General features: G+C 39.2%; 2 protein-coding genes across 2 annotated transcripts; both read left to right on the forward strand.

Annotated features, from left to right (window-relative positions):
- The first annotated feature begins 7,866 nt into the window (after positions 1-7,866).
- LOC121995379 (WUSCHEL-related homeobox 8-like) lies at positions 7,867-8,359 on the forward strand. The gene is made up of 2 exons (XM_042549131.1): positions 7,867-7,882; positions 8,010-8,359. Exons 1-2 carry the CDS (start codon positions 7,867-7,869, stop codon positions 8,357-8,359), a joined length of 366 nt encoding a protein of 121 aa, XP_042405065.1.
- Positions 8,360-10,960: 2,601 nt separating this feature from the next.
- LOC121994459 lies at positions 10,961-12,022 on the forward strand. Its single transcript, XM_042548482.1, has 2 exons — positions 10,961-11,729; positions 11,839-12,022. Exon 1 carries the CDS (start codon positions 11,076-11,078, stop codon positions 11,700-11,702), a length of 627 nt encoding a protein of 208 aa, XP_042404416.1. The 5' UTR covers positions 10,961-11,075; the 3' UTR covers positions 11,703-11,729; positions 11,839-12,022.
- The last annotated feature ends 8,363 nt before the right edge of the window (positions 12,023-20,385 follow it).

Raw genomic sequence — 20,385 nt, forward strand, 5'->3', positions numbered from 1 at the left:
TAGGTACAAAACGTAAATTAACTAACGAGAATTCTTCCATGTTGTGGCATAGACGTTTAGGACATATATCAAAACAACGCCTAGAAAGGTTAGTGTCACATGGAATTCTTGATTCCTTTGACATGTCAGACTTTGATGTCTGCATAGAGTGTCTCAAGGGGAAGACCACTAACAAAAGGAATAAGGGGGCTAGCTGTTCTAGTGATGTTTTGGAGCTAATACATACAGATATTTGTGGGCTATTCCCTAAGACATCTTGGAATGGACACACATATTTTATTAGTTTCATAGACGACTATTCCAGATTTGACTATCTGTACCTTATTCATGAGAAATCGTAATCTTTGGACATGTTCAAAATTTTTAAAGCCGAAGTTAAACTTCAACTAGGTAAGAAAATTAAAGTTGTCCGATCTGACCGTGGAGGTGAATATTACGGTCAACATGATGGATTAGGTGAACAACGTCCAGGACCTTTTGCGAATTACCTTGCTCAATATGAAATTGTGCCTCAGTATACCATGCTTGGTACACTCAGTCAGAATGGTGTAGTTGAGCGTCGTAATCGAATCCTAAAAGACATGGTAAGAAGTATGATGACTTTCACTTCTCTATCAGAGTACTTGTGGGGTGAAGCACTCAAGACTACAGTTTACCTACTCAATAGAGTACCTAGTAAAGCAGTAACTAAAACCCCATTCGAGATGTGGACGAATAAGAAGTCTAGCATTAAGCACTTACACGTCTGGGGTTGTCTAGCTGAAGTTAGGCCTTATAAGCCTAATGAAAAGAAATTGGACTCAAGAACGGTTAACTGTAATTTTGTAGGATATTCTGAGAAGTCAAGAGGGTATAAATTTTATGATCTCTCTAATAGATCCTTCTTCGAAACGGGAAATGCCAAGTTCATTGAGGACAGTGGGAGTAATAAAATCAGGAAAATATCTTTTGAGTAATGCTTTGACAATCCTCCTGTGGTTACTACTAGTGTGATCAATAGCTGTATGGTTACCATATTGCACATTATGAGTATCACACATCCAGTAAGCATAGTGAACCAAGATATTCCCATGACATCTCCAATACAATTGGAGGAACCTGCCACTAAAATTTAAGTATTGCCTCATATTGATGAGCAAGTACCTCAACCATCTCAAACACAAGTGCCTTTAAGGCAATCCACAAGGGAACAGAGAAGCACAAATTCTCGTGATTATGTTTATCTCTAAGAGCATGATTTTGACATAGGGTTGGAGAGTGATCCTACATCTTTTCAAGAAGTCAAACAATGCTCTAATCCTGAAAGGTGGATTAACGCAATGCAAGAACAGTTTAAGTCTATGGCAGACAATGACGTTTGGAAACTTGTCGAATTATCCGAAGGAAAGAAGCTCGTTGGCTGTAAATGGATATTTAAAATCAAGCGGGATTCAATGGGTAATATCAAAAAGTATAAGACTCGTCTTGTTGCCAAGGGATTCACTCAGAAAGAATGCATTGATTACAAGGAGACTTTCTCACATGTGTCGAGAAAGACTCCCTTAGGGTAATCATGGCACTTGTAGCTCATTATGGTTGCAAACATAGTCCCATGTTGAAAACACATAGGAAAGATCATGGCTTTATAAGGAAAAAGATATCTCCATTGGCATGAGGCCTTTTGGGTAGAGCCAAGAGCAAACCCATGAGGGCTTAGGCCGAAAGTGGACAATATCATGTCATTGTGGAGATATCTGAAAGCTTTTCAATCTTAGATCTTACAAGTAGTATCAGAGTCAGGTCGCTTTTCACCGGACTAATCGTTGGAAGAAGCATGAGCTAGAGCCATGATCCAAGATCGAACCATGTGGGTGAAACCTTGAACAAAGTAAGGGAGGCCCTAAGCAGGTTAGTGACCCGATGCTCGAGGGGAGACCCTGAGCAGGTCAAGAGTGAACCGATGCTTAAAGGGGGGGGGTCTTGTGGTCCTTTGTTTAAAGGGGGATTGTTGGAGTTGTAAGATTGCAAACATAGTCTCATATTGAAAACACATGGGAAAGATCATGACTTTATAAGGAAAAAGATCCATTGGCATAAGACCTTTTGGGTAGAGCCCAAGAGCAAACTCATGAGGGCTTAGGCCCAAAGTGGACAATATCATGTCATTGTGGAGATATCTGAAAGCTTTTTGATCTTAGATCTTACAAGTGGTATCAGAGCTACATCAAATGGACGTAAAGACTGCATTCCTTAATGGAGACATAGAGGAGTTTATATATATGGTGCAACCAGAGAACTTTGAGTCTAAGGACTCAAAGCACCTAGTATGTAGATTAAAGAAGTCCATTTATGGTTTAAAGCAGGCGCCCCATCAGTGGTACCGGAAATTTGATCAAGTGATTACCTCATTTGGATTTAAAGAGAACCCCGTTGATCAGTGCATATATGTCAAGTTCAGTGGGAGCAAGTTTGTTATACTTGTTTTGTATGTAGATGATATATTGCTTACAAGCAATAATAAGGATCTGCTGCTTCAAACTAAGTTATTTCTATCTGGTAATTTTGAAATGAAAGATCTTGATGAAACATCCTTTGTTTTAGGCATACAAATCTATCGTGATCGTTCAAGAGACATTCTTGGAGTTTCACAATAGACCTATATTGAAAAGGTGCTTATAAGGTATGGTATGCAGAATTATACACCCGGTGACTAACCTGTGTCAAGAGGTGACAAGTTCAACTTGCAGCAGTGCCCACGACTTGAACTTGAAATAAAGGAAATGGAGCAATTCCCATATGCGTCAGCAGTGGGAAATCTCATATATGCACAAGTTGTGCTCGACCAGATATAACATTTATAGTGGGGATGTTAGGTAGATATATTAGTAACCCAGGACCGTCACACTGGAAAACAGTAAAGAGAGTGATGCAGTATTTGCAAAGAACTAAAGGACATATGCTTACGTATCGGAGATCAGATCACTTAAAGGTGATTGGATATTCAGACTCTGATTTTACTGGATGCTTGGATACCAGGAGGTCCACTTCGGGCTATATCTTCATGCTTACTGGAGGGGCTATATCTTGGAAGAGTATCAAACAGACGCTAGTAGCCACTCTATTATGGAGGCTGAGTTAGTAGCATGCTACGAAGAATCCAATTACGGGATTTGGCTGCGGAATTTCATCACAACATTATAGATTGTTGATGACATTGACAGACCATTAAGGATCTACTGTGATAATAAAATCGTAGAATTTTATGCCAAGAACAACCGCAGTTCATCAAAGTCCAAGCACATCGACATCAAATTTCTAGCGGTTAAAGAAAGAGTTCAAAGTTATCAGATTATGGTAGAGCACATCAGCACAGATTCCAAGTTGGCCAATCCACTCACCAAAGGCTTGGTGCCTAAGGTGTTTCATGCGCATGTTGTGGATATGGGAGTCCTTCTTATGGAAGAAGAACTCATCTAGTGGGAGTTTATATTTATCTTATTGCTCTATATTTGATAATAAAAACAAACATTTTGTTTTGATTATTATACGTACTTAAAGTTCAAAATATTAATGGGAATTTACATGTTTGTTTGACACTCTGATTGTGATATCATCATTTACTATTGCTGTTTAGCATTTGGTGTATGTAAATATGATAAAAAATCTTTTTGGAATCATAAAGTTGATCATGATTTGCTATTGCAGTTTAGCATAAAGTATTTTACAAATATGATTTGACCTCTTTTGAGGTCATCTTAGGACCAGTTGGAAATTGACATGTATTTATCACATTTCACGTAATTTTCAGTCTACACATCCACATCTTGATCTATGTCATTAATAATGATCATGTCCGAAAGCTGAATCAACGGACGCTGGGCACGTGGCGCTCTCCGGTTGTTGACGTAGATCTTCTACCGCTTGTGTAAACTTCCGGCGAACCTGCAAAAAAGTCGGCCCGGGAAAGGGTTCCCGGCGGCGATCCTCCGACACTCAAGTCAGAAAGATGAACAGTAAGAAAGTGGCTCCAGGGATCCTTGATTGCATACCTCCGGTGAAGTCTAATGGCATTTATATAGAGCCACGGGAACTTGGTGTACACAAACCGAGGTTTACATGTGTCATATCCCATACCGCAGCATGGGCTTGTCAGAAAAGCATGTCTGACTCCATACCGCTATAGTCTGAGCGTCTCCTTGATGGGACAGCAGAACATTCGATCGCACCATACTGAGTATGGTCTGGTCTTCGAACATGCCTGTTGTCAGCAACAGGGGTTACTGAGATGACGTTCACACTGTCCTCTACTCTTTGACTTCCTCTTCTTGGATCGACCATCAAGCCGCTCGGCCAGAGCATTCGTCTCTGGTCCGGCATAGGTGGTCGTCCGTCCGGGAAGGTTGAGGGTCGTCCGTCCGTTCGGCTCGTATCGCCTGAGACCCTGGTCGAGTAGGCAAACGACTCGGCCTTCAGTCGTGCATTGTATCGCGGCCGGACGGATTATCTGCTCGGCCATATGGAAATATGGGCTCCCGGTTAGATGGTTGTCCCTTCGGATAGGGGTCATTGCCTGGTGATCGGCATGTCTCGCCTGCTCTTCGAGTCCATGGGGTTGACCCCCCTTTGACTTCTGTCCTCCACGTGTCGTTGGACTTTCCCTTATGAGGGCCCTCCGGTCTTACCACCGGATCACTTGCCTCCCCCTCAAGTCTAGTCGAAGGAGGCGGAGTCCGACTGACTGGACTGCCGACCTGATTGAGTAAGGGCCGTTGTACCGGGCCGTTCGGCCGGGCTAGGGAATGCTCATCCGCTCAACTTACATTTTTTGTCATGTCCCTTCGGCTCTATCACTAGGTGGATGATCAGTGTTAACGCTGGCGTCATGGGCGTTGCGTGCTGTGACAGGCGTTCATTAAATGCGCCCTGTGTCTTGTTGACACGTGGCGTTCCCGCTGTCGTCAGCGTACGGCGCTGGCCTCACCTCCGATGGGACAGTCGTCGTTTGAAATGAGCGGTCGGATGATAGCTTTGTTTTTTACGACCTGAATCGGACGGTCGAGGCTATTCGAGGCCAACGTTATAAAGCTCCCGATATCTCCTTTCCGCCGCATTTCTTCTCCATCGCACTTCGACGCTCTGCTGCTTCTTTCTGCTCCGGCGATTCCGTTTCTCAGCTCTCCGACGACCTGATTTTTAATGTCGAAGCTCGACGGTCTTCCGCTCGGAGGGTTTATAGACGCCGGCTCGTCTCTCGATTTTTAACGTCGAAGCTTGACGGTCTTCCGCTCAGAGGGTTTATAGACGCCGACTCGTCTCTCGATTTTTAACGTCGGAGCTCGACGGTCTTCCGCTCGGAGGGTTTATAGACGCCGGCTCGTCTCTCGATTTTTAACGTCGGAGCTCGACGGTCTTCCGCTCGGAGGGTTTATAGACGCCGGCTCGTCTCTCGTTTTTTAACGTTGGAGCTCGACGGTCTTCCGCTCGGAGGGTTTATAGACGCCGGCTCGTCTCTTGATTTTTAACTTCGGAGCTCGACAGTCTTCCGTTCGGCAGGGGGAGCCCGCTCGGTTGGATTTTCCTTTCTTCGGGCCGCTTGGGGTTCCTCCACGTTGATGTATTCTTTGGCCCGATGTAGCATATGGTCGTAGTCTCGGGGCGGCTTCCGAACGAGCGATCGGAAGAAATCCCCGTCCACGAGGCCTTGTGTGAAGGCATTCATCATAGTCTCCGAGGTGGCCGTAGGGATATCCATGGCCACCCTGTTGAACCGCTGAATATAGGCTCGGAGCGATTCGCGGGTTTCTTGCTTGATGACAAACAGATTGACACTAGTCTTCTGATAGCGCCGACTACTTGCAAAGTGGTGGAGGAAAGCCGTTTGGAAGTCTTTGAAACTTGAGATAGATCCGTCCGGCAATCTCCGAAACCACCGTTGGGCCGATCCCGAGAGGATGGTAAGAAAAACCCGACACTTCACTCCATCTGTATATTGGTGAAGAGTAGCCGTGTTATCGAACTTACCCAAATGATCATCCGGGTCGGTGGTTCCATTGTATTCACCGATCGCAGGGGGCACATAGTATTTTGGCAGAGGGTCTTGTAGAATAGCCTCTGAGAATTGACGGTTGATCCGTTCGGGCGAGGCGTTCGCTCGGGGGGCTTTGCCTTTTCTACTGTCTCGTCTTGGTACTTCATATGAAGATAATCCTCGATCACGATTAACTGCTGCGGCTTCAGGAGTGCGGAATAGAGCCCGATGGAATGGAACTGTGGCTGGTGGTGCTTCCGCTCGGCCACCAGATGCTGATGTTGCCTGCTGCTCAGGCCGCTCGGCTTGTGTCTTCTGTTTTTGTTCCACAAGCTTAGCGGCCCTCGACTCGATCAGAGCGTCGAGTTCCTCCGTGGAAAGCGTCACCGTGTGCTGTCGTCCAGCTTCGTCCATTGCTTCTGATCGGATGTAGGAGTGTTCCCACAGACGGCGCCAAATTGATCCTGTACGAAAGCTGAATCAACGGAAGCTGGGCACGTGGCGCTCTCCGGTTGCTGACGTAGATCTTCGACCGCTTGTGTAAACTTCCGGCGAACCTGCAAAAAAGTCGGCCCGGGAAAGGGTTCCCGGCGGCGACCCTCCGACGCTCAAGTCAGAAAGATGAACAATAAGAAAGTGGCTCCAGGGATCCTTGATTGCATACCTCCGGTGAAGTCTAATGGCCTTTATACAGAGCCACGGGAACTTGGTGCACACAAACCGAGGTGTACATGTGTCATATCCCATACCGCAGCATGGGCTTGTCAGAAGAGCATGTTTGACTCCATACTGTTACAGTCTGAGCGTCTCCTTGATGGGACAGCAGAACATTCGATCGCACCATACTGAGTATAGTCTGGTCTTCGAACATGCCTGTTGTCAACAACAGGGGTTACTGAGATGACGTTCACACTGTCCTCTACTCTTTGACTTCCTCTTCTCGGATCGACCATCAAGCCGCTCGGCCAGAGCATTCGTCTCTGGTCCGGCATAGGTGGTCGTCCGTCTGGGAAGGTTGAGGGTCGTCCGTCCGCTCGGCTCGTATCACCTGAGACCCTGGTCGAGCAGGCAAGCGGCTCGACCTTCAGTCGTGCATTGTATCGCGGACGGGAGGATTATCCGCTTGGCCATATGGAAATATGGGCTCTCGGTCAGATGGTTGTCCCTTCGGATAGGGGTCATTGCCTAGTGATCGGCATGTCCCGCCTGCTCTTCGAGTCCATGGGGTTGACCCCCCTTTGACTGCCGTCCTCCACGTGTCGCTGGACTTTCCCTTATGAGGGCCCTCCGGTCTTACCACCGGATCAAATGACATTGGTATTGTGATTACTATTGGAGCTTGTTACGATAATATACAATAGCTATGACCTTTTTAGTCATATACCAATGAAGTTAATGGATCAGATTGTTTACAGGGATATTTTGTACCAATAAAGTTTGATATCAACTAAAATTTTTACTTATATTCACATACAACTCACATATAGCCCAAGTGAAAAATTATTGGATATAATTATCCCTATTAGGTGGGCTTATTTGTAAGTTGTACACGTGAATACGATCCGAACCCTTTAAAGTGATCTAACTTATGTCTAGTGGGTTTCGGATAATTGGATGTGAATCTCATATGTATAGAACCTATAGTCCTATATCTATTATCATCGATAGATTGATAATAAATGTTCACTATATATAGGGTTGGTCCCCAGAGGATTAGGGTAATCTTGAGACGTCTCTTTATTCCCTATTGACGAAGAGAATTCAGCGTCGTCAACCCTAACTCCTCTGAAAGACCTACCTTTTCCTTCCGTTGTTTCTTCTTCCACAAGATCTTCTTGACGACGCTAAAGGATAAAGATATGGCTCTGCATTCAGGTTCTTTGTAATTTCAGTATTTATTTTCTTGTGTCATGTTCTTGATGAAACGAAGATCCATGTTCATATGTTCTTGTTTTTCTTATACGAATTCTTATTTTGATTGTCTAGAATTCATGCGGCTTAGGATTTACGAGATCTATCACCAAGATCTCTGCAAGGCAGCGCTGGACGCCAACGCCGATGCAGCTTCAGATTCTGGAGAGCATCTTCTACCAAGGGAGCGACACTCCGAACAAACAAGGGATAAAGGACATTACCGCCAAGCTCGCCGAGCACTGCCAGATTTCTGAGACAAACGTCTACAACTGGTTCCAGAATCGAAGGGCTCGGTCCAAGAGAAAGCAGGCAAATCCAACACAAAACACTGCTGAATTAGAAGAGGCCGAGTCCCTCAATGCCAAGAGAGCCAGGACTGAGAAGCTGGTTCCACAGAGCAGTAATCTACCCCCCATAAGTGATGATCACCAGTTTTAGGATGTCAACTCTGAACTGCGATTCGTCGATCAGGATCACGCTAGAAGCCGAGCTGTGTATTCATTTATCCATGATGCTTCGAAGGTTGCCAATGGTTCCGGCGGCATGGCTGTCTTTGGCAATTCTTGGTCGAATCTAAATGAGTAAAGTAGCCTTGTGTTGTTTCCCTTTCAGTTCATTAATTCAATGAGTATCTTAACTCTTCCTTTTACAAACATTTCAGGCTGGTGAATATGTTGTAAATCTGTTGATATAAGCTCAAGGGATCACAAGTTAGCTGGTCCATTCATGGAGTGTATTTGTGAATTTTCCAAAGGAAATATAATTCCTTTTGTTTGTTCTTTCTTCTATATGGTTCTAAATTGAAACAATGTTAACTTTTTTTTTTATTATTTCTTTTTCATTTTGTTCAAAGAGGGGATACGAAATACTAGTGTGTGATTATTTTAAGTGGCTTGGTTCACGTTGATGTGAAGCATGTAATCATTATTTGTGGCACTGAAGCATGTATCAAGGCTGACCCCCACATTGTCCAACATTTTGGATCATAAAATTTATTACACTAAGCATTACAGTGTTTCTGCATTGTGAGACGGATGAAGGATTATGAGTGCAGCATCTATAGCATGAACATGAACATGAACATTGTATAACTTTTATGGACTTGGTTAAAACTTATTATCTTTCAGTAAGAAAGTTATAACATCAACTTTTGAGATTTCAACAAAATTTCACGTTCATTTGTAACAATAATATGCACATGTTTTAAATTTTGAAATAATTTTAGATCTTGTGAATGCGATCTTTGGGCCAGATATCATTTGTATAGTGATCACCCTCCACAAAGATGTCTCTATGGATGCAACTCACATATCATTTGTGTTCATCGACCTCCTGACTCTTGTATGAAAGATTGGTTCATCACTGCAATTGAGATTTCGAAAAGGACAATCCAACAACTGTACTCTGATAGCTCTTTCCAGCCAAGCAATGATCAGATTTGTTCTTACTACATCGTAAGAAGTGCACAACAAGAGTAGCAAATCATTACATATGGAAGCTGATCTCAGTGTTAGCATTTAAGAACTTCCCAAGTTAAAGTTTACATTGATTTACTTGTATTTAATCAATCTACATACTACAAGTTAGTTGCTTAACGTTGAAAGACTTCCTACCAAGTCAAGAGACAAACATTTATAATTTCTTCACAAATAAAATATCTTTGTGGAATTGTTCCACAACCATTTTTTTTTCCTTAGCCAATATTTGAGGAGAGTAGGGGTTAAGTAGTAGAGTGCAAGATTGGTAAATACTTTGACAAGTGTGCAAATGACACCATTTTTTATTTCCAAAGTGTCATCATTCATTTGACTTTTATTTTGGCATAGATCAATAGATCGAGAGAAAGAAGATTGCCAAAATATATAATTTCTTGTTGCTTTCTTGCCATCATTATGATTGAGATCCCAAATTTGGAGTAAGGCTTAGGAGTGTATATATGTATCTCCAATGTATGGCAACTTGTTGGAATACTTAATGATTTACAACGTAGTGAAAATATCGTGCTTGATCAGGATCTTGGATGTTAAATTCATTAAATAACCGATGTAAGTATCATAATATGTCATCTATTTAAAGTGGTTTGATCAACGAAACTAGCTTGGTTGACCAAATGTAAATGCTTTGATCAAACAAATTAAAGTAGTCTATCATTGGAATGAAAATTAAGTGAAATTCAAAGGTTCAATTGGCTAAAGCAAAGTCTTAGGTTTTCTAAGCTCCAACAAAAGTGGTTGAATTAGAATATTTGAGCCTCAACCCGTCACTTAGCTTGCAACTTGTTATTAACTTTGATCAACCTGAAAATCTAACATTCTAGAACTCTTAACTTGTTCTCAATACCTATACTTGGAAATTGACATGAGGTTAATATTAACGGTGATTGAGCTTATATAGGTGACTACTTTAATCGAAGTTCAATAAGATTTATTTACATATAACATATCCAATTCTTACAATATGAATGAACTCTTTTTAAGTTTCAAGTTCTCTTTGGTGATATCTCTCCACAGTTTCATTCTCAATTCAACCAACTTGTCATCCTACTTCGAACCCAAGAATTTGTACACTTAACTATGTTAAATACAAAACACTACTTCAGTCGATCTTATCGAACACCAAAACTCATGAAAGATTAACCATGAGGACATGACAACTGGTTTATGAAATGAAAAATATATATTACGAATACATTACATTTTGATAAGAAATAACCATGTGTATAAAATTGCTAAAGTGATTCACAAAGAGAGCATAATAAAGAAATCCTCCTCCATTAGATAAAACAAGGGAAGAACTTAATTTAACCATTGTCAAAAATGAATTATTTATAGTAAGCAAAATATCTCTCATGAAGGTAAATTAAGTCACGGTAGAAATACCATAGCAGCTAATGGTTTATTGAACAATTTGAGGAGAAGGATGTCAAATATTCACCAATGAGAAAAACCAAAAAAAACAAGTTCAAGATGAAATTCAAAATGATGAAACAATTTGGTGAATTCAAATATTCAAAAAGATGAGTCTATAAAAGCACACGTTTAGCTCCAATTCCTCCATCACTGCCATCACTTCTTCTTCTTCTTCTTCTTCTGTCTTCTTCTTCTTCTTCTTCTTCTTCTGTCTTCTTCTTCTTCTTCTTCTTGCAATTGATAAAATGATAAGTTTTAGAAAGATGAGCTTCCTTCTTATTTGCGTCTTCTCTACAGCTCTACTGGCGAGCCTCCTCATCCCTTACTCCTCCGTCCACCTCCGCAACTCCACCTCTCTTTATCGCCTCTGGATCACCTCCCAGCTCATCGTCCTCATCATCTGGAAGATTTCCCCCGCCAAATCCGACGCCGACCAACCCCAACAGAGGACGGAGCTCGACCTGCCTCCCGGCGTAGAGGACCCGGCACTGGAGCTGAGCTGGTACTCCCCGCCATCCAACGAGCCGGCGGCGCCGGAGGAGGCCGAGAGGGAAGTGGCGATGGCGACCGAGAACCCCTCTATGGACGACGCGTGGCGGGCGATCGTCGCAGGGAGGGGCAAGCGGGTGCTGAGGAAGAGCGAGACTTGGGAGCGGCGCGGGAGGGGGGATGCGGAGAGGGCGGCGGCCGCAGCCTTGAGGAGGTCGGACACGGCGAAGGGGTGGAGACGGCGAGAGAAGCTGGTGGAGAGCCAGGAGGAGCTGCTCCAGCGCGTGGAGAAGTTCATCGAGAAGCATTACGATCACCTCCGCCTTCAGAAGCAGGAGTCGGAGAGCCGCCGCTTCTTGGAGAGGCAGCTTCTTCGTCACTAGCCAGAACACCATGCATCTCATCTAATTGTATGCATTTACAGCCAATTCCAATTCACAATTGCAGCAAAAAATCAAACTATATACATATAATCTTCGCTTTCTCATGCCATTTTTGTCTCTGTTTGTCGATTTGCAGGTGCAGAGCATGCATCGACTCGATCGAACTGCCGATTCCTGTACATACTGAATGCTATATTAAAGAGCTATCTATGAACTCGCTGCGCCGCCTGTAAATACGCAAATCTTTGTGTGATGTGTGTTTGTTTGCATGGAATAATTACTGTATTTAAGTTCGAAAATTGGACCAATTCAGCACAAAAGGGAACAATCTCGTGGAAGAAATATTTATATTTGTTCATACTTAGATGAAGCACCAGAGTTTCGATCTAATTGAAAGACTTAGTTGTGCTTTTGTTTACTTGGAAGAGAAATGGTAATGGACAAGAAAATGATTCCATTAAGGTGCTTGGATAAGGTAGTTGTTGGGACCGGTAAGTTGTTAGAGGAGGTGAATAGCGATTCACTTTGTTTCTCTTCGGTGATCATGTACTCATCTATAAAAGATTAGTACACAGTGGAAATATAAAAACAGACACAAAATAAAATACAAGTATAGAAAATGTCTATTTTACATGATTTGAAATCTACTATTGCTAATCTACGGCCTAAAGTTTTAGTAGTAACATCACTATTCTTTTTTATTATTGAACATTCCGAAGGTGGAAAAACCTCTTAAGACACGAGATCTTTCTTTTGCTCATTTTGTAGTTGCTTTAGCCTGAAGGTCTAGGAATACAATACCATTCGCCCACAAAATCTCTAAGAATTGGCCCGTAGAATCTTCTTTAACATGGCATGATTTTTTTCACCCAATAATTAATTGTCTGTCACAATCAATCGATTACTTTATTGTCGATTCGAACGTTATTTTGCTCTATCAACCCAATGACTCGATCGAACTTAGCAACAATCTGACTTCTTGACACCATTAGTTGACAATGCTAATCAATCGAGTTTCCAAATTGAATATGAAACTTTTTGTTTGCTCCAAATGATATCATCTATCAATCGATTGTTCATGCCACAATAATGTCTAGAATCCCTTTAACCTGAATTCATGGTTTCGGGTCATCAATTGATTGATAAACCTATATTAGTTCACAAATACTTTTATTTCAACCTTACTAAGGTTGAACTCTCACTTTACCTAGTCTTCGATTGACTCTAATTTATCAGGTTTTCTTTGCTTAGTATCTAATTAACTTAGACCTATTGGAACTTATTTATTGTCAAACATCTGGTTCTCCTTGACTTGTTTAGACTTATCAACTCATGCTTAACATTCAATTAACATTGACCTAATATGACTTCTCTATCGTCAAACATTTAGTCCTCCTGAATCCGTTTGAACTTTTCATCTCATGCTTAACATCTAGTCTTCTATGACCTATTAGGACTTCGTGTCTAACATCTGGTCCTTCATAACCTACCAGGACTACAGTTCAACATACCTGACATTTGGTCCTTTATAACCGGTTAAGACTTTCATCTACATGTCTAACATTTGGTCCTCCATACATGATCTATTAAGACTTCCATCCAAATGCCTAGCATTCGATCATTTGTGAACTATCATGATTTTACTTCTCGTACCTAACATCTAATACTTAATGACTAAACAAAATTTTTATCATTATCAAGTGTTCGGTCAATTGTAACTTAGTTGGACTTCACCACACATGCCAACTCCCTACCGGGTTTCCAATTGTCATGTGCATGTCTGATCAATCGTGATCTACTTGAACTTCTCCCTCATCAACTTCTTGCTGGACACTTAACTGTCAAGTATCCAGTTAACTATAATCCACTTAGACTTCACTCTTGCCAACTCCTTATTAAACTTTCAACCATTAAGTGTCTAGTCAACTATAATCCACTTTGCACTTCTTCATTATCAAATATCCGGTCAATTTTGATTTTTGACTCAGCCATCAAACACGTAAGCTCAAATCAATCTTGATCAACCTTGACGCGAGGTTAATTGTACTAATAATCTTCTCTTTTTTACTTAACATCTCGCTTTCAACCATCAAATATATTGATCAACTTTCGATTATTCGATCACTTTTGACATAACCTCTCGCTCAACCATCAAATATATTGATTAATATCGAAATCCAATTTGAACCAACTCAAACTAGGTCCTTCATAACCTATTAATATCAGAGATTAATTGCACTCGTAATAGCTATGTTTCTTTCAACCGAAGTTCTTACCGAAGAAGCATTATGCAAACATTAATATCATAGTTTCATTCTTGAATTTTATTAAGCTACATTTGAAAAGCACAACATATACATACATATACTATACTGATTCTACACGGTGACATACTATCATCCTGTCCTACAATTTTGTATATTTATTCATATAGTGTAATTTTTAGTTTTAAAAATGATATGAAAAACCACAATATACTATTTAGAATTCTAATACCTAACTATTTAAAATGATTGTATATATATTTTTAATAATTCATGTGTTTGTCTTATTAATCTTGAAAGTAGATTAATATGCCCTTAGAGTGTAGCATAGATGGTGGTTACATGACATCTCTAGTGTAATGATGAAGAGTTGATTCTTAAGAACTGACGATCTGGGATTTATCCCACCATGTACCTTGACGCCTGTGTACCTACATATATCTCCCTCTATAAATTGAAAAACACTACCAGAGACTCATCTAAATAATCAATTAAGCCGCTGCAATGTGCTGTAACTAAAATTTAAGTTTTAAATCCCTTAATTATCCATCGGAGAATATAACGATCGTAACATTACCCCAGTCAGCTCATGGGGAATTTAGTTTGGGCTATGAATTCATGTAAGCCACTACCGAAGTTGTCTGAGTGGATGATGCTACTATCAAAACCTACGAATGGGATGATAGAGACAACTCATAACTAAAGATGATCAGATCGGAACCACTATCGCTGATGAAGATCTACCATGTCTGCCTACAACATAAAAACAATGCAATGGAGGAAAACTTCTTTCCCTCTCTATCATTGAGGTAGGGTCCACTATTACGGTCGCCGACTATAGTAGGAAAGTTGTTTGTTTCTTTTTAGGGACTTTCTACTTTTCCTTTTACTAAGTAATGCCCCTCAATAATTTAGTCGGCAAGTGCTCGTAAAAAAAAAACTTTTGTAACTAATCTTCTAGGAGATTTTGGTTTATTATAGGAATCTTAAGCTTTTATCGTATTTTTTGAGATTTGTTTAAAATAAAAATTAACTTATACATAATAATAATATTCATTTTTTAAAATTAGCTTTAAGTATTCTATTTATCCTAACCAATTCGTTTCTATAAGAATTTTTCATAAACTATGAAGGTAAATCAAAAAATACTTGCAACATATTATCCATCAACCTAATATTTTTAGATTAATCATCCATTAAAAAGTATCGATTAATTTATTGAAACAAAGACTCAATCAGTTCTTCATTTGCATAGCAAGACGCAACTAAAGATGTTGGACTTCTGGACTGTCCACTACGAGCACTTCCAAATTTATTCTGGTGATTAATGAAAAATTTCAATGGACCGGACCAATCAGACTCAACATTATCTAACCTAATTAATCATTGTTTTTTTTTCATTTACACAGCAAGTGGTGCAATCTGCAGCTCTTTTCCTGGATTATTATTATTTTAATATTATTAAATAGAAATGAGAACTCTGTCGGCCCACCATGACCTAAAACACAATCTATAGCAACTCAAAAGATCTCTAATCTTGACTATTCTCAAAACCCTTTGAATAACAATTAATTTGATATATATATATATATATATATATATATATATATATATATATATATATATATATAGACACACACAAAGAATTAACTATGAAATGTAGTGACCTTCTTTTCCCCCTTGTTTGATGGAAAAAGGAATGGAGGACAAAGTTAAGTTGAATAAATTTTTTGGTAGTGGGATACTCTTTAGTTCCATCTTTAGAGCCAAGTCAAGCTTTAGCTTTACTAATAAACTAATCTATCACATTAATGCAAGCCTCTCTTTGTGGCTGATTGATCTAGTAAAACAAACAAACAAAATTGACTAGTACTACTTAATTACTTGCATGTGCTTCAGTTGTCCTATCCTTCATCCTTTGGAATGACCAACCAGAGAGTGGCACTTGTGTAGGAAGGCTTAGTGTTTGCATGAATACTTATCCACAATAATGTGATCATTAGGTAATGTAATGTAATTGCCCTATATTTGTCTTCAGTGTTCATATTCCCTCTTGTAGATTTTGGTGATGAAGTTGATGATGAATGTTTATAATAGTGAGTGTTCCACTAGGTCTTGTTTCTTAATCTATTATTTGTGCTATAAACTAAACTGCTTTAGCATGACTGGTGCACAAGGAAGGAAATTCCACACAGTGGGGCAGAGTAGTTAGCAGTTATGATGTCTGGAAATTATTAGGAGGAGCTTTAGCCTAGGAGACCAAGCCACTATCTTAAGATAATAATTCATGATATGGGGAGCAATAGCAGGAGCCATGTGGTAGGTGCAGACTCCATCAAAACAGAGTCACGTCGGTCCGACTTGACTAGGGCTCAGAGACAAGTCTGTAGACCTAATGGCGGGATTGCATAACTACGATCGGATCTGAATTGAGCTTGAAGGAGGATTCGACTGGGTGGACGGCCAAGTCGAGGAGGGGAAGAGATCGTCTGGTCCATAAATACTGGGTCATCCCCTGATCCAGCATTTGTATTGGTGGGAGGTAATGACCTCTACTTGTTTAACATGTGAGGATCATTGCCTCCCACCAATCCACTTTTTTTGGTCCAGGAGCGGATAAAAAAAATGATCAGAGGACCTCATTCCGTCGGGGAGTTGCTTGAACACGATCTGAGCACATGACAAGTGGGCTTGAATGGGAGAGCTGTTAATTGGGCCGTAGGCCTGTTGCCTCAACAGCAGCTCATGTTTGTTCCTAAGGTTCTATTTTATTGAATATTTCATTTCTTAGTTAAAAAATAAAGTCAGCTAAAATTAAATATGTATATCATACCAAAGGTTCCATGGGCTCAAAAATTCATTTTAATTTTTTTAATTGAAAAAAGTTTTTTTAATTTAAAATTGTCTAACATTTTTTAGCTATTTTAGAAAAAAAAAATATAGTGTAATTAAATTTTAATTGAAACTAACTCATTCCGGCAAATAAAAGTAGATATAACCAAGAATTTATGAAAGTTTCGAAATAATATTTTATATTTTTTGTATAGAAAAGTATTTTTAAGTAAAAGCATTTATCAACAAGCTGTAGCCAAAATTTCTTAATGAGCCAATACAATATATCATCCAATTTCAAAGAATGTCAAAAATAATATCTTATTTTAAGTTATAAACACTATATTATTCTGTACGCTGGTTCATAAAAAATAACCAAATGAGAGAATCCTTCTCTAGATTTAACCAAATAATATTAACTCAAAATAAAGATAATATTTTAACATCAACTAAATAAATATTTAAATAGTCTTAAAATTTAAAAGATGAAAATAATCTTAATAAACAAGATTTAAAATTTTTAGCACTTTTAAGAAAATTTTAAATGATATTTTTTAATTTAAAAATGAGATGTTATAGGTTACATCAGTAACAAATATAAATTTTTAAATGAGTTTTCAATTTAATATCTTACTATTTTATTAAAAATCTCCCCCTTTTACTAACTAACTTTGGTGAAACCTAAAATGAATTTACGTTACTGTCCTTTTTTCTATTCGCACTAAAAATAATTCTAAGGTTTATTAGTAATTCCATAAGCGAAACAATCAGTGATCTAGAGTTCGAGACTCAGCTACGACGTATTATTATGAATTTTTCTCATTATTAATTTTCTCTGGTTGTTTTATATAAAAAAATATAGTTCTCTTTAATCCCACATCTTAGAATTGACAACACTATGATCAAAGAAGCTTCTATAAATATTTTAACCCGACGATGTTAAAAAATATACTTTTCTTAGTTTCTTTTACTAAGATAAGATAAGTATAATATTAAATTAAAATAATTTTTTGCATAGGAAAGCCCACTACAGTAGTTTATTGCTGGGATTCTCTAACGTCCTTGCATTATTGTACTGTTGCATGGGTCTGACGAATCTTACCCAAATGATTAATTCTTGGTTCTGAAGGTGACACTAGAAAATCCAAATAATTCGGATTTTTAAAGATCCAAATAATTTATATATTATTATATTACACACGCAGCGCGTGTGCACGATCACACTAGTATTAATTAAAAATCCGTGATTAGTTATAAATTGACTTCTCAAAGTTCGAATTTCCTACGTCAATATTCCGCAATGTGTTAACTCTTTGATAGCATTAATCAAAACAAAAGAATGCTCCAATTATTTGCATGAACTGAACTAATAAGCTGGTTCAGTTCCATTTCATGAATCGCACAAATCGAATTTGTCATGTTATCACATAGACTTAGGGTTGAGTCGATGGGCTAGCTACGACCCTCCCTCATTTATTTTTGCATAAGACTAGAGCAGGAGTCGATAGGCCATGCTACTCGCCTTTATTGTTTGTTAATTTTTTATAGGCTAGTTATATAGAATACTAAATCATTATTTTGAAAATTTGGTCATTGGCTACGCACATATCATCCTAATAACACATTAAAAGTCTAGGACGACGTTGCAATATGCAATTTGATTACAATATTCAAGCCCAGAAGAATATGCAATATTGCCAAGAACTCAAAATAAAATACTGATGTGGCGGGTAAAACGATACCATGTGGGAGGGTTAAAAGGTAATCCTGTTTCGAGATCTTTGGGGGTGACTTTTCAATGCAAACTTAAAGGAATATCTTAGGGTGCAAGCAGACTTATTTGTAGAAGAGGTAGTAGGAATAATAGAAAAATATTGAAAAAATAGATAAAGAAAAAAGAAAATCTTGCCTTCTCTTATTACAATTTTTTATACATGTTTCTGGTACCTTTCATCTTCCTCGTTATTAAGACTGCCTTTATTACAAGAAGAGAAGTATTGAATCAATTATTAATTCATGAATCACAAAGAATTTCATTTTATTTTTCTCTGACTTTTAATATAGCTATTATTAATAAATTTATAATAAATAAATAAGAATATTAATTTACTTTTTTAGCTTGTTCCCTTCTCCACGCTTTTATGAGCTTATATATGATATAGGTAACATTGGGTATTTAATGCATTGAATTAATGTGATGATTTTCCTTATCGGTAACTTGATAACTTGCCCAAGTTAAGATACGGTCACTCTAGACCTGTAAAGCTACTCGAGCGGTCACCCAGATATTTGTCCGAGCTTGAGTGGGAACTCCACTTTAAAATATACTCGAGAAGGCTTGGAAATCATAAGAGCTTGTCCTAGTGAATGAGTTGTCTGCTCCCGATCGGCTTGGTTATCGCCCGACCGATGTATCTCCCTTCTCCAATCCTGATTTTCATCGACGTCTCACTTGCTATGTTAACCCTTAGACGTCACGTGGTACCTTCTATAAATCGTCACATTACAAGCCCCCCCCTTTCGTCTAGTCGAAGGAAGTGCCAAACTGACTGACTGGAGATGTGATAGAGAAAAATGCTTATTGTTACAGCCACATAGAGAGAGAGAGAGAAAATCTCTAGAATAACCTGAGAGATTTGTTTATTTATGAGTCGTAGCGCCCCTTTAATGATGCATGCTATGATTGATGGCGTGTTCCTATCGTTGGACCAATACATAACGAGTCACCTCATATTGAGTTAAGATCATATCATTGTTACATCAAGTGATGTAACTGATTATTGTGCATGTTTCTCAATGGTCGTGCTGAATCTGACAACCCAAACTAAATCTCGCCTTCGTAACATGCATCTTTGATCTGACGACTATTATAGAGGAATCAAAGGTATACTATGGTTTCTCCTCTTCCTCTGAAGCCCATCTTTGTCCATCCTTATCTGTGTTTCCGTTGCGCTCATTTCCTCTTCACCTTCTGTGTCTCCTCCCTCTCGTGTAAGTCCTCCCTTTTATTTGCACTTTTCTACCTTCCTTCTAGTATTTAGATTCCTTCTCAGCCCTCGTGTATCTCTATAATTCCCATGACCTTTGTTCCTTGGTATGAAACCATTCACTCGACTTTAACCAGAGAATTTAGGAGAGAACTTAGGATGGGTTATGATATCTCCGACGATTGTGTAATCTGAATACCTAGAGGAGATCAGGTACCTTTGATGCCTCCTCTTGACTTTACCACCTTCTTTCATAGTCAAATCAAGAGTGACCTTCGCTTCCCTGTCCCTGAGTTCTTCAAGGATGTTTGCACATATTTTGAGATTTCCCTACACCAACTGGCACCGAATGCCATTAGGATTCTATGTAGGGTGGTTGTAGTTTTTTGCCTATATAATATTCCTTTTACCCCTACCTTTTTTCATTACTTCTGTCATCCTAAGAGGGTTGAGCTAGGAGCTTTTCATTTAATGTCCTGAGTGAGATGTAAGTTTTTGGAAGGCAATCCATCATCCCACAAAGGTTGGAAAAGTAAGGGAGTGTTTAGTTATTTTCATTTTCAGAAAATCATATTTTTTAGTTTTTTAGAAAATGATTTT

Source organism: Zingiber officinale, chromosome 6A, assembly GCF_018446385.1.
Source record: "Zingiber officinale cultivar Zhangliang chromosome 6A, Zo_v1.1, whole genome shotgun sequence".
NCBI lineage: Eukaryota > Viridiplantae > Streptophyta > Magnoliopsida > Zingiberales > Zingiberaceae > Zingiber > Zingiber officinale.

Bases quoted from the DNA above. Each gene is read 5' to 3' on its own strand.
- LOC121994459 (XM_042548482.1), top strand. From the start codon at position 11,076: ATGATAAGTTTTAGAAAGATGAGCTTCCTTCTTATTTGCGTCTTCTCT.